Source organism: Camelus bactrianus, chromosome 3 (genome assembly GCF_048773025.1).
Source record: "Camelus bactrianus isolate YW-2024 breed Bactrian camel chromosome 3, ASM4877302v1, whole genome shotgun sequence".
NCBI classification, from domain to species: Eukaryota; Metazoa; Chordata; class Mammalia; order Artiodactyla; family Camelidae; genus Camelus; species Camelus bactrianus.
Genome location: NC_133541.1, coordinates 81,378,825 through 81,392,474, shown reverse-complemented (window position 1 = coordinate 81,392,474; position 13,650 = coordinate 81,378,825). Strand labels below are relative to the sequence as shown.

General features: G+C 31.0%; 1 protein-coding gene across 2 annotated transcripts in view; it reads right to left on the bottom strand.

Moving 5' to 3' along the window:
• Positions 1 to 1,008: 1,008 nt before the first annotated feature.
• The window catches only part of AP3S1 (adaptor related protein complex 3 subunit sigma 1), a 54,239-nt gene continuing 41,597 nt past the window's right edge, over positions 1,009 to 13,650 (bottom strand). The window contains exons 5-6 of one of the 2 annotated variants that reach the window (XM_074360500.1): positions 10,740 to 10,847; positions 1,009 to 1,734 (exon numbers count right to left, since the gene is read on the bottom strand). In XM_074360500.1, coding sequence (XP_074216601.1) covers positions 1,606 to 1,734; positions 10,740 to 10,847 — 237 coding nt within the window. In that variant the 3' untranslated portion in view covers positions 1,009 to 1,605. The other variant, XM_074360502.1, reaches the window with a different exon arrangement.

Below are 13,650 nucleotides of genomic sequence, written 5' to 3'. Positions count from 1 at the left end.
TCAACCGATCTCCTTCTAACAGACATCTGAGTCATTTAAGTCTTTTGCTATTACAAACAGTGTGGTAGTTACAATTTATTCAACCATTTCCTTACTGATGAGCATGTACGATATCGCCAGTTTATTATTTTTTTGCTTTAAAAATTGATGAAATAAATACTTTTGCATATAAAGATATCAAGGAATGCTAAGAGAATATAGAGTCCCCAAAGTGGGTTACATGGTATGTAGGTCAATTTTTAACTTTAAAAATTTTTCACAGAACTTGGCATATTCTTTTTTTTTTTTTTAAGTTATGGTTAAAGTACATTCCCATCAGCAATGTGTGACAGTTCTCATTCCTCACATCCTCTCTAGCACTGGATGTTGTTCCTCTTCTAATTTTTACTATTATAGCAGGTGAAAATAAAATCTTATTGTCCTTTAAACTTGCATTCCCTGGCTACTAGTGATATTAAGCATCTCTACATATTTACTGGTCATTGAGAGTTTTCTTTTTCTTACTAGAATATAGTAAGAGATGAAACCCTCTTGATTATTTCTTGAAGTTAAATTAGGATTTGGCCCAGAGGTTTCCCTAATTTGGGTACATCCTAACCAAACCAAAACTGAAATTTCCCAGAATTTCTCCCCAAAAGCAAAGGGTATTAGAACTTAAGAAAACAGTTTAGCTTTGACTTTGGGATGGAACAGTCAAGTGGGGTTTGTGAACCAAAGGGTTTTGTATGCAACGGCAACTAAGTATTTGCTGTAAAGTTACTGTTCATCATCTCAGCAAGAAGGGATCAGGTACAAAACTTAAACCTGTGTGTATAAACAGATTTCACAATTACTCAATACAGATTTTAAAAAAGTATTTGTCACCTCCCACTCCAGATCTCCCTTACACAATACACTATGGGATACACGACTCCTGACTTGCGAAACAGTTGAGCTTTTGAATAATTTAATGATTTTTGAATATTAAAAAAGTAAGTATAAGTTAAATAAATCAACATTAACAGCTGCTTAACAGTGATAAAATATACTTTTATTTAGTTTGTTGAGTCAGAGAATCGTAAAAAAAATTATTGCTAAAGTAGATATCAGGCAAACAGAAAGGTGCTTTAGAAGTCCAGTTACCTTGGAGTTTATTTAAACTAAGAGAAAAAGGTCATAATGTTTTCATGCAATACATACTTGGTTCTATAAATAACAATTATGACAAATAACAGAAAGAATTAAGGAATGCTGCACTTGTGATTCATACAGAACACCAACATTTTGGATTGTACATAATTTAAAGAAATGTCCCAAACACTTTTCAAAATACTGTAGTAGCCAATACACAGACGCATGCCTTAGGTGGCCACAGAAATGCAGTTTATAGAAAGGGAAGGAAAATAAAAAATCACACTGGAGCTACTCAATTTCTTCAAAATCACTGAGCAAGAAAAGCAACATTGAACTTCCATACTGATTTTACGTAACTTCTATACAGTACCTTGACTTAAATCCAAGAGCAAAAGTTAAGACTCTCCTCCTCTATTTTTGGTAAACAACTGCATGGTAAACTTAGATGACTTTTCCCCCTGGATTTTACCTGGGAGTGGCCTTTTAAATTTTTTATTTAAAAGAGGGCAGGTTTGGCACTTTTATACTGATGTCACCAATGTTAATATTTCTTGGGATCTCAGGAAGATTCATATTCTTTACAGCTGATACAGCACGGGCTGGAGCTCCCGCTAAGCCAGCCTGTATACAGAAGCAAATAAAAGAAAAAGAAAATGTACAACTCAGGTGTAGCTCATTAAAAAACACTAAAAATGGAGGACAATGATAAAAGATTTTCATATAACAAGCTTAGAGACCAGATGGTAGTTGGAATTGGTATGGAATGGTTACTTTGAAATACTAATCTATAAAGAGAAAACAGTTGACACATTAAAAAAATACAGTGAATACATGCAATGATAACAATGTAAAGATTAAAATACAAATTAACCTGTACTACATTGACATCACATACAATATTCAAGTGACAAAGCCCATCTTCACCTACATCTTTATTTAACTGACTTATGATATAAACATGAAGCATATTTTACATTAGCTTCCTTATCAGACATCTCTTGCAACAATCGTCATAGATTTTTGGGTGTTTTTGCTTTTAAAATGTCACTTAATATCAGTACATGCTGTGAAATAAAAAATGAAAGTAATAAATCATGTTTGTTTAATTTCTTAGGGCTAAACCCTCAAAAAATTTCAAAACAATAGTTTATTAAAATTGTTTTTTAAATTGTGGAGGCTCTTTTAAGCTTTTCTAGAAAAGTTCTAGAAAATTAAAAAAATAAAATCAGGCTTTCAAAGTGAAGCCTCAATCCAAAGAGAATGGTTCTGCCTAAAAATGAAACTGCTAGAAGAGGATCAATTCAACCCCTCAATGCATTAGAAAAATATAATGATTAAAATATGTTGCCATACAAAGTAGATTCAACATATGTTCCATTCACAGTATGCAAATTTAGAGAAAGAACAGGATAAATGCGAAAGGTAGCATATATAAATAAATAAAGTTTCAAATTTCCAGTAGCATTAGTGTACAATATTTGGCTTTCATGTCAGTAGGAAAATTTATAATTTGTGAAATAATTTTGAGAGGAAATTGCCTTAAAAATAAAAGAAAAATGCATACATATCACTTTTTTCAAATAGCTACGTCAACAATCTTCGTATTTTTAAGGGTTAATTTATATACCAGTTAGATTTCATCACTTTTTATTCAGGTTATATAATACAGTAAAGCCAACGAACACGTCTGAATTCAGTGCATACATCATCTTGCACAAAAGCAATTAACTAACAAAAATCTTCCATTTTGCTTAGATTACATATATGAGACAATGTCCATGTAATTAGAAAGATCAGTTTTAAAGTCCCTTTTTGTAATTTCAGGGTTTTTTTTTCCTTATGTAATCCTACCTCTTTTGTTAATTAAAACAATAATAATAATAAAGCTGTTACCTGAGAAAAATCTTGAATGATACAAAATAGGCCAGTGTAAACTATTTGCTGAATAAAGGATACAAACATTGTTAAGCAATGAAATAAAAGCCATGGATTATCAAGTCAGAATTGGAAATAATAGAAAAATGAGTAAAATAGTATTAATAATAGATACGGTCCACACAGGCAATGATAAGGGTGATATGGATGAAAAACTCCATACCCAAAATGACTGAATAGGGCTGGAGAATTCATTTTTTATACTTTAATGGAGGTTAGTGGTTTTTGATGTATAACTAAAAATCTGACTGACCTCTACATTTATACCTACCTGAAGCAATGGAGATTTTGTTATACCCACAAAAGATGTTGGAGATATGGATGAATATTATTTAGGGTAGCATGAATCATATTCAAAAGGGTCTTTAACTTGATCTCTTCAAGTTCAGTGTTTAGCTACCAACATTTAAAATGGTTTAGAATCAGAGAAGAATCTGATTCAAAGAGCTTTACCACCTTGTAGGCTCTCTTCCTTTTACTAGGAAGTATGCTGTTTGCCAAGAGAACAAAAATTTTACAAAATTAAAGACAACCTGGAACTAATATAATTTTTCCAGGTAAAAAGATTTTCTAATTTTTCTAATTAAAAAAATCAAATTGCCACTCTTTTTTCTTTGGAATTTCCATACAGGGTACAAAATATGAGTAGACTATACTAAAGTATTGATAAGATATTTATAAATATTTTAAAAGGCATGGATTATTAGAGGATTTTAGTATTGACAAAAAAAGAGAGAAAAGGTAAGGTGTGTGTGTGTGTGTGTGTGTGTGTGTGTGTGTGTGAGTCTGTTTTACAGGATGCTGTGGTTTACATTTACAAATAGTAAAATACGGGTTTTTTTAGTATTAAATGTCACTGTCAAGAAGCCTTCTTTTCCGTAATACTCTGTACCATGTGAGCAGCTAAACTAAAGAATAAAAATGCATCCTGTTAAATTTTGTTAGATTAAGTAGTTTCTTTGTGACCACACATGGTGTTGACTGTTGGCTGCTAATGAGAATACATAAAGTCAATGTAACAATTGATTTAAATAGCATATATATGCCAAATTCTTATTATGTAAAACCAAAAGAAGTTCTAAATACGACAAACTACAATTCCTCTAAACATAAGCAGCAAGCCATAGACATGCAAAGGATGGTAACTATTTAGAACACGCAAATGAATTAAGAGAATCAAATTATTTCTCAAGCATGTTGAATACTTTTGGGTAGTATGTCAAGAATTTAAATGACAGTAAATTAAAAAATTGTAAGGTGCACTTCAGTTAAGTTTTAATTAACCTAACATTTTAAGACATCAAATTCTGTAGAATGTAAAATGTAAAGAAAAACAAGTGAAAGACTGTTGACCAGTAAGTAAATGCTTAAGTGAGCCGTCAATGTTTATATACAAAAACTCAGGGCTTAAAAAAAAAAAAGACTTCACATTACTTAGGTCATTAACACCAGAGCTTCTATAAAACACATTCCATTTTCAGACTTTCATGAAAGTGAAGTCTGAAATATTTTTATTAAAGAATAATATGTAAAAGAAGTAATTTGCCATTAGGAAATCAGTTTCCCAACACAAAATATAAAGTAATTTTCATCTTAGTTTTTTTTTTTTCACTAAGATATAATCCAAACAAGATAGCTTCTACTACCACAATTTTTTTGAACACTACAATTTCCAGAAATTAAGTTTACCTAATTTGTTAGTAGTATGTATAATTTAAAATGTAAAAATAAGATATTTCTGACAATACAACATAGTTCTTATAGATTTAAGATCACACAGTTGACATAAAACAGAAATAAAAAGAATGAAAGCCTACTGGAGAAATAACTTGTTTCCATCTATGCTGTTATACTCAAGCACCACCATGGCAGGTAAACCACAGCAACTCCACTAACAAAAACAAATACATGAATCCAAAGCAGTTAAGAGTATGAATCTGGTGGACAAATGAAGTACAGTATATAAAAGAATGATCATGTTTTCTCTCCCATGAGATTAAATAAATTAACAGAATTAAGAGAAAGAAAACAAAATGAAGTCTGCAAGTATACCAAAATGAGGCCAAACAGATAGAAGACTTATACAGACATACTCTCAGAAATTTCAAGCACTTGAATCACAAAGATAATAATGGATGGATATGATTTGTTTTTTATTTTGTTTTTAAATTGCCAGACCCAAAAATAAACAAAATATGTGCAAGCAAAACTGAAAAAGCAGCATTACTAAAATATATTTCAAAGAATCTGAAGGCTCCCTTTTCCTCATGCATCAAGCAATTAGCTTTCTTGAAGGGAAAAGGAAAGAACCTAGATATTTATTTCCTCTAACACACAAAATACCATTCTACCATCTTAAAATGCTTTTTCAAGCTTGAAATATAGCATAATAAGACGGTAGTTGGAATAATTTGTACATACTAAAACCTTTACCCACCCTTCCTGCTGGAAGTTGCTATATGCACATTCATAATTTTGACCTAACAGCAAAGTGAAAGAACATCAACATTAATAAACACAGTATTAAATGGTTTCAGACTCAAAATCGTTAACAAAATAATGGCAGGTTTTGAAAGAATGTTTTGAGCAAGACAGAAAAAATCAATATTTTAATTTCTGAATTCAAGGCAGACTAACTTTTAAGCTGGGAACAATCTTGCTCTTTGCTTTAAAGGCAGTGCATTAATACTGCAATTATAAACACATTAGAAATGCTTATGACAAGACAGTGCTTTAGTGAGCAAGAACCATGGCATTTTATGAAAAATTTTTATCAAAATCAGACTATTTTAAACATTTTAAACCTTTTAATATTAGACATTTTTATATAACCTTAAATTACAGTTTTAATTTCTAGCATAGGATTTGCCTGTGTGAAATAAATATAGCAGACTGATGCCATTTATGGATTTAATGTAATTCATTTTGACCATTACAAGTGACCTCAAGGGTCCTCACTATAATTTTGAAGAAAAGACTAACTGCATGTCAAGGCAGAGGGGCAGAACCAACTCACAAGATGACTTTTCAACATTTGTATCTCAGGGACACTTTTCTTGTTCTCTATTTTTTAAAATTGGATACTTGATTAAAAAAAAAAAAAGCAAATTACTAGTTCAAGTGATGGAAGTTAAAAGACCCAAGTGGTTGATGGTTCTTTGCTAGAAAACAGCAATTTAACATAAATTAAAGACTAGAACATAGAAATTGGCAGTGATTGGAATCAACAGAGTAAATGAGACCACTACGTATTTTCTCCTCCAGGGATAAAGTAATAAGGACGTAGGGACCAAAAGTGGTATTCCCAGCTTCATGATACACAAGCCACAATCTCAGGATAAGGACCTGTAAAGCCACCTGTATGTTACTGCTTCTGAAACACATCCAGAAAGTAATAATTTAGTGTCTAAAAAGCAAAGCCAAATCCTCAGAGGCATTTTTCTAATTAGTAAAATGGTTAATCTAACTTCTTAAGTTTATAGATTTTTTATCCTCCATGGGACTCAATCAAGTATTTTCATTTTGAAATTTTTAAATAGAGGTATATAAACATTTTCATTTTTCCTGAAATGGCTTTGTACAAAAAAGTTGTTCATCAACATCTACATGGAAATATTCAAAAAGTAATTCACACAGTTAGCTTCTGGTATGAAAAATGCACAGGAAATATCAGAGAAAATTTAGTAAGGTTAGGAGTCTTTTAAAAGCATTTCTAATTTTTGCCAATATACTTTGTAAAAATTTTCAAGGTTTGTAATATCTTATTGAGTCTTATTATGACATGTTTGGATGTCAGAAGGTTGCTACAGTGGAAATCCATTTTATTTTGGTCAATACATTTAATTCCATGTTTTAGAGCATTTAATTTAATTTTAGTAAGATTTCTGATCTTACTTTTCCTTGGCTACTTTTAATATGCAACTGTTAGTCAAAACTGTAAAAGCAATCCTGTTAAGACTTTGGAACTGAAAACTATTATGAGGAGGCAGGGGGAGAGGGGAGGAGGACTATTTAACAGTTATTATTCTAAGCCTTCAGTGCTTCCCACTTTGCATGCAAATCTCTAAAGGCTCAGCTTTTGGTTTTTAAATTCACAGCTTCCAAAACCCAGCAGGCAATTTTAATGTTAAATCCTAATTTAGAAAGATGGGAAACAAATACCTAAGAGAGTTAAATTAATATTGGTTCTGCCATATAATGCTCAAAATAAACACTAATTTATATACAAAGTAAACTGTCATTTCAACAAATGCAATTTGTCAGTTAAATGACAATGTTTAAAAAAAAAAACAAAAAATTTAAACTTTCCTTTTACAATGCAGGCAGACAAAACAGAACAAACATGACATCAATGATATACTAGTAAAATACACTAAGTCCAATAAAAGATGAATAAACTACAAGGAGAAACTAGAATGGAAAATAGGCTACAGGGACTATATGGGTTCATTAACACAAAGAATTTTTGAGTCTGGCCTAAACAATTAATTGCCTTTGACATCATTTTGCTTTCCCTTTGTTAAAGTACATTTGTCTCAAAGTCAGCAATACCTTGTCTACCTGTCCTGTCTGGGAGATTGAAAGATAAAGGTCTGTAAGAGAGAAGAATGGAAAGAGCTAGAAAGATCAGGATGTTCGGAAAAAAAGAGGACTGACTTTTAAAAAGTAGTGACTAAATTCAGACCCATTTATTCATCTTGAAAATCACATGAAATATATAAAAGCTAATAAATCTCCCCAACCCCACCCCTCTACCTCCACCCCCAGGGAGTCCTTTTATCCTTAGGCAGACTCCTGAGTGCCTCTGACACCTTCCCCAAATCCCACCAACATCCCAGCTAAAACCCTCTTTTCCCAAGATTCCAATGTTATAGTAAACCATTTATCTATCAAAGCAGGATAGATAAAAATATATTCAGAGTATATCTTTGCTTTTCCTCTCTTTAAAGATCTGGGTGATCTTTGCTTCTATTTGTCTAGGTATTGGGAATTAAACTGGTTCACTTCCAACTATTACTGGAAATATACTACTTTTAATGACAAAATAATCTGTTCGATTTCTGATAAAGGCACCTCGATAGATCCATGCTTTATTTTAAAAACTGTAGTTTAATTACATGCAGGCTTTTAAAAAGATAAATGATATTCTAAATATTACTTAATTTTTAAAATATGGTAAACAGGTCTTCATCCATTACGGTATTCTGGATTTTAATTAAGATTTTCTCAGTAAGTTTTTGCTTACATAATACATATTAACTAAAATTTAATAAGAGTAAGATTGATAAAAGCTTATATTTTGCTCTCAAATAACTTTGGATTCTTCTGCAGTCATTATATTTGGTAAATATAAGTTTAACATGGAAATGGAACTCATATTAAAACTTTTGACAATTCAATGTGCCTAGAATAAAGCTGGAAACTTTCCAAACATACTTAAAATATATGAAAATTACTGAAAAATTACACATTATTTTCAACACAATTTCTTAAAGTATGTATGATCACAACAAAATGGCTTTATTTTGACTCAAATTTCTGTTTTATAAGTAAAATATTAGCAGACATCACATATAGAGAAACACTTGATAAACATATAATAATTGTGTTTGTCTCCATCAGATTTAAAACATACTTTTTTGTAAAAGGGGAAAAAAAAACTAATTTGGTAGCAAATAACAATTGACTATACATGTTAAAAGATGATCAGTGGATGAACAACAGAGTATTCACCAGTATTCAAAACCATTTTAAACAGCGTAGTTTGGGTGAAAGGACTTCTTTTAAGTTATAGTATTCTTATAACTATTTCTGTTGAAAGTGTAAGTTCTGTATTTTACTGCTCTTTATAGATAAGAAAAACTGCCTCATTAACAAAGTTTTACCAGACAATCAAAAAGCAAATATTATGTAATTATTATAAGTCCTTCATGACTTCTGTCAATATTACATACAGCAAACTAAAGAGGGAAAAAAGAGTGGAATTACCAATGGAAAGGAGTTAAATACCTGGAAATGTGAAAATTCCAGACCAGAGGTTGATACATTTTTACAGATGATTACACAGAATTCACAAATTACCATATATCCACTCACTTTAGGTTAATTATTAATGGATTTTATCACTGTTTGTCTCTTGGCCTTTAAAATCTATATCCATACAGTTTTGTAAAGTAAGGTTTAACAGATTACATAAAATTCAAGTTATCATTTTAAGACTTTAAAACTATCGCTTAGAGTTTATAGTAAATATTTTACCATACTGAACAACATATTGTAAGCCAACTCTACTAAATAAATAATCTGAGCCCTTTCCTTCACCCTGAAACAAAATTTTCTCTATTAGTCTAGTTTGCGTTCCCTTTTCAAAAACCAGTATTTAAAAAATTGGCTGTAGAATACACAAAATATATACAGTTATTTAAAGGAGTCATGATTTTAAGCTCTTCACCATGACAGGCCTCTCCTTTGCGAAACCAACAGGGATGATAAATTGAGATAAGGAGAAATGCAGGACTATTTTAATTTAAAATAGAACATGAGAAAATGTCTTTCTATAAAGCTTCAACTGTTTCTATCCCTCAGATTTTAGATTTATCCACCATCCTGTGTTTCATTAAATTCCAGTGAGCACAGCACTCTGTTAAACTGATCCTTTAAAGTACTAACAAGATAAAAATTCTTCGGAACTCACCTGTTTTAAATTAATGCTAGCATAGTTTTAATAACTTGCTGCTCCTATAGAAATATTTACTTTAAATCAACCAGATACCTATACTAATAATTATAAATAAAATTAGTTGTCTAAACCGAGTTATGACTATAAATATCCAAAGGTAAGAGTATCTTCAAACAAGTATAGTGTTAAATGAGATATTGAGACTATTCATCTATCTAAATTTCTACCGTAGTAATAAGAAACAACCAAAATAATGTTAACTTGAGTGGCTCAGCTACAGCATCTGTTAATTGATATTCAGCCTAGTAATTGAGAGAAGAGTCATAAAATTCTAAAGTAGAGTTTTATACAATGCTGCCATGCTGATTAGTCCTCATTCACTAAATCTAACAGCACAAAGTTAGCTGTGTATAACTAATTAATTTTTCTCTCCACAATAAAAGCCATGAATACATGTACTACTGTATAAAATATATGCTTTAGCTAACTTGTCAATGACCTTTGGGAAGGATCCAGAATTAAAAGATTAATGCGTTGAATTTCTTTTTTCAATGTGCACTCAGGCTTGCTAAGCACCTATTATAACATGTCTTTCTCATGAGAATTCCATTTCTTGCTTTTTCAGAAATAGTTTTTATAATACTAAATTTACATATTTACAAAAATCAGTTCTAAGACTTCCTTGATAATTACTAAGGTTTAATAATAAATATCAATTTCATTATTCAAGTAAATAATTTTTTTTAAGCAATAAGAATTTGGAATTTTATTTATTGACCCAAGGCAATTACAACTGTGGCTAAAAGAATACACAAAATTCTCTGGTGGATAGTGGTCATAGAACATTTAACATATTAAAATGTGTATATTCCATTTTTTTTAAAAAGCTGAATAAGCATACCAGCTGTACCTAAAGGGTGATACTGAAGGACAAACAGTGAAAGCTACAAATCATGCACAATTTATGATCATGCTTACTACCTTCATTAACTAGGGCATTTTCCATTCTTACCTCGGACTTCTCCAGTTTATTCTGTGCATCAATTTGTGTAACAATCTCATTCATGTTGGTCTCCAATACCATTCCCCCCATCACCATTTCTGCAAGAATATTGTGTACCTAAAGGAAAATACAATATACATCCATAAAGAGAATTCACTATAAGAACATCAATGATTCCAGTAATTTTTGTTTCAAATATTGCTGTGTCTATTTTATGAGCTGTAAAATAAAAGTAATTTGCAGTGAAGGTTCATAATATACTTCTGTCACTACTGTGAAGCCTTAGGCAAATTATACAAACCCTCTTTAAATCCTAGTTTAACAAGCTGTAAAACAGAGATAATAGTAGTACCTCCTTCACAGATTGCTGAAAGAAGGTCAACCACAGAAATTCCCAAAATAAAGAAAATAATCAATAAACATTAGCTACCATTATTATAGTATCAAGTTCAAGGGGCAAAAAATTCCCTATAGGGTCTTTTATACCAGATTCCTAGTCAATATTAAGTTGTCTTGTGCTCAAGGTACTTAATGAAGCTATGTGGCATTACTACAAGCTCTAGATTTAAAATGAAGTAAAATTTTCTTTTTATGATACTTTAATTATGCTTTTACCCCAAAGCCTTCTCTATGTATCTAATTACTCAGATTTTTTATCATCAAATATATCCTGCATTGACTAAAAATAACTTCTTCCACTGAGAAGAAAACTATAACCCAGGTGTTTTGTCATAAGGTATTTACTTGATCAAAAATTACCATTTCAAAGCTGAATTGGGCGCCAAAGAACAGCACACTGTGGTATAATTAAAAAAATAATAATGTGGTGGCATTAGGAATGGAGACTCTGAAATGAGATAGGTATAAATACTGACTCTACCACTTACAAGCTGTATGCCCTTCAGTAGTTAGTTACTTGATCTCTGTTACCTTGTCTATAAAACAGAAATAGTTTAGGCATCTTATAGAGTTATCACAAGAATTAAATAATTCATGTAAATTACGTAGCACAGTACCCAATAGGCTTTAAACAAAAACTTTTTTTGATTAGATATCTAATTATACTATTCAATTGTAATTCCTCTTTAAAATTTCATGCAAATATACTCATGATTTTTAAAATATCCTATCATTATTTACTAATGTTTCATTTTGGAAAGATGGACACTTCACATACCAATTTTGAAGAATTACAGAATTTTTCCCTAACAAACAAAACAAAACCAAGAGCCACAAGTATTTTAAAAACTAGTACTAAAAATCATCAGTTCTATTATTATCCTTTCTGTCACTAGATACCATTTATTAAAACTCTATTTTGTTGCTGTATTTAAATATCTAATTTAATTATCACATTAACCTGTTACAGCTGAGAGAATAAACCAGCTTACTAAAAACACATAAGCTAATATGTGGCAAACCAATGACTCAAACCTAAATCAGAGTGATCCAAGTCCAATTCTTTGCTTTCTTCTGTTAACAATAATAAATGAAATAAATGCAGCGAATTAATTTTTAGTCATAATCTAAGAAAATTCAATTAAAGGTCAAAAAGGCAACTAGGTGATAAAATAAAATCCTTATAATAGCTAATAGGTACTATATGCAGAAAAAGTGTTCAGAAAGAGAGGCCATGGCCAGGGGATAGAAATTCACTAAAACTTCTGTTCTAGCAGTGGAATTTCCTCTCTTCTTTTTAAAACAAACTCTCACGAGAAAATATGATTTCTAATGCTGATAAAAGTAGAGCAACTCCATCACCCCCCCCCTTCTCAGGCTTTCTTATGGGTTCATCCCTATATATACTGTACTACTGTCTTTCCAAATATCTCAGAACACAAGCACTAGATTGGTGGATACCATAGTTTCTGTATTATAGAAACATTTACCAAGTTTAGAGGTAGCAACGTATGAGCAGCCTACAAATGTGGGTCACACGCAAGAAATTCTAAGACTGTGTATCAGTTTAAGAGGTAAGAACCAGGATGTAAATTTGTCCTCAAAGTAAAAATAATTTCTATGAAAGCAAATTGAGATCCAAAAGGAGACAGAAAATACAAGTGAAGGGCCTGTGAGCTAAATCCTTAAACATAATCTCACTTATGATTAAGATTAATGCCTAAAGACTGTATTCTCAGTGAGGAGGTGCTACACATTATGTAGAAAGTTAAGGAGATAAATAGAATGGGTATGAGAATTGTTAATTGGGGAGCTACTCCAATATTATCAAGGTTATGGTGTCCAAAAGTAAGGAATGCCACATGAGGAGAGGAAACTTAGAAGATGAACATATCTAGTGATAGAAAAACTCATTTTCAAGAGTTGAGAAGAATTTTTGTCAGACTTAAGAGAAAGAGGATGATAAAAGCTCCGTTTTTAGCTTAGTTTTAATGTATATGGCTGACATATTTCCATATTTTGTTTTATAAACTTTACTTAAAACAGATTTTGATGGAAATAAAAGGGTACCAGTATTCTAATAATACAACTCATCTACTAAATAAACTGCTTTAATGTTCACCTAAAATAAGAATTCAATGAATTTTTACTCTCCTTTTATTTAAGTGTTTAAAAAGTAGCAAATACCACATTAACAAGATATTTCCGCTTTTTAAAAACATATATATGCTCTATCTACTCAACCACACAGCTTCTTCTGGACTTAGACCACAACCTCTAAATTGCAATATAAGCCATACAGAAACTTATATATAAACAATAATAGTGTCTACAATCCTCTGTGTCTGTTATTAGGTCCCTTTAACCAAAGATAATCACAGTTAATTGTATCTTATATATCCTTCCAGAAAACTTGTTATGCACATATTTGTTATATGCATGTGTATATGTATCTAATACACACAAATGAGATCACATTGTATACGTTATTTCCACAGTTCTACAGGAAAATAAAGAATGG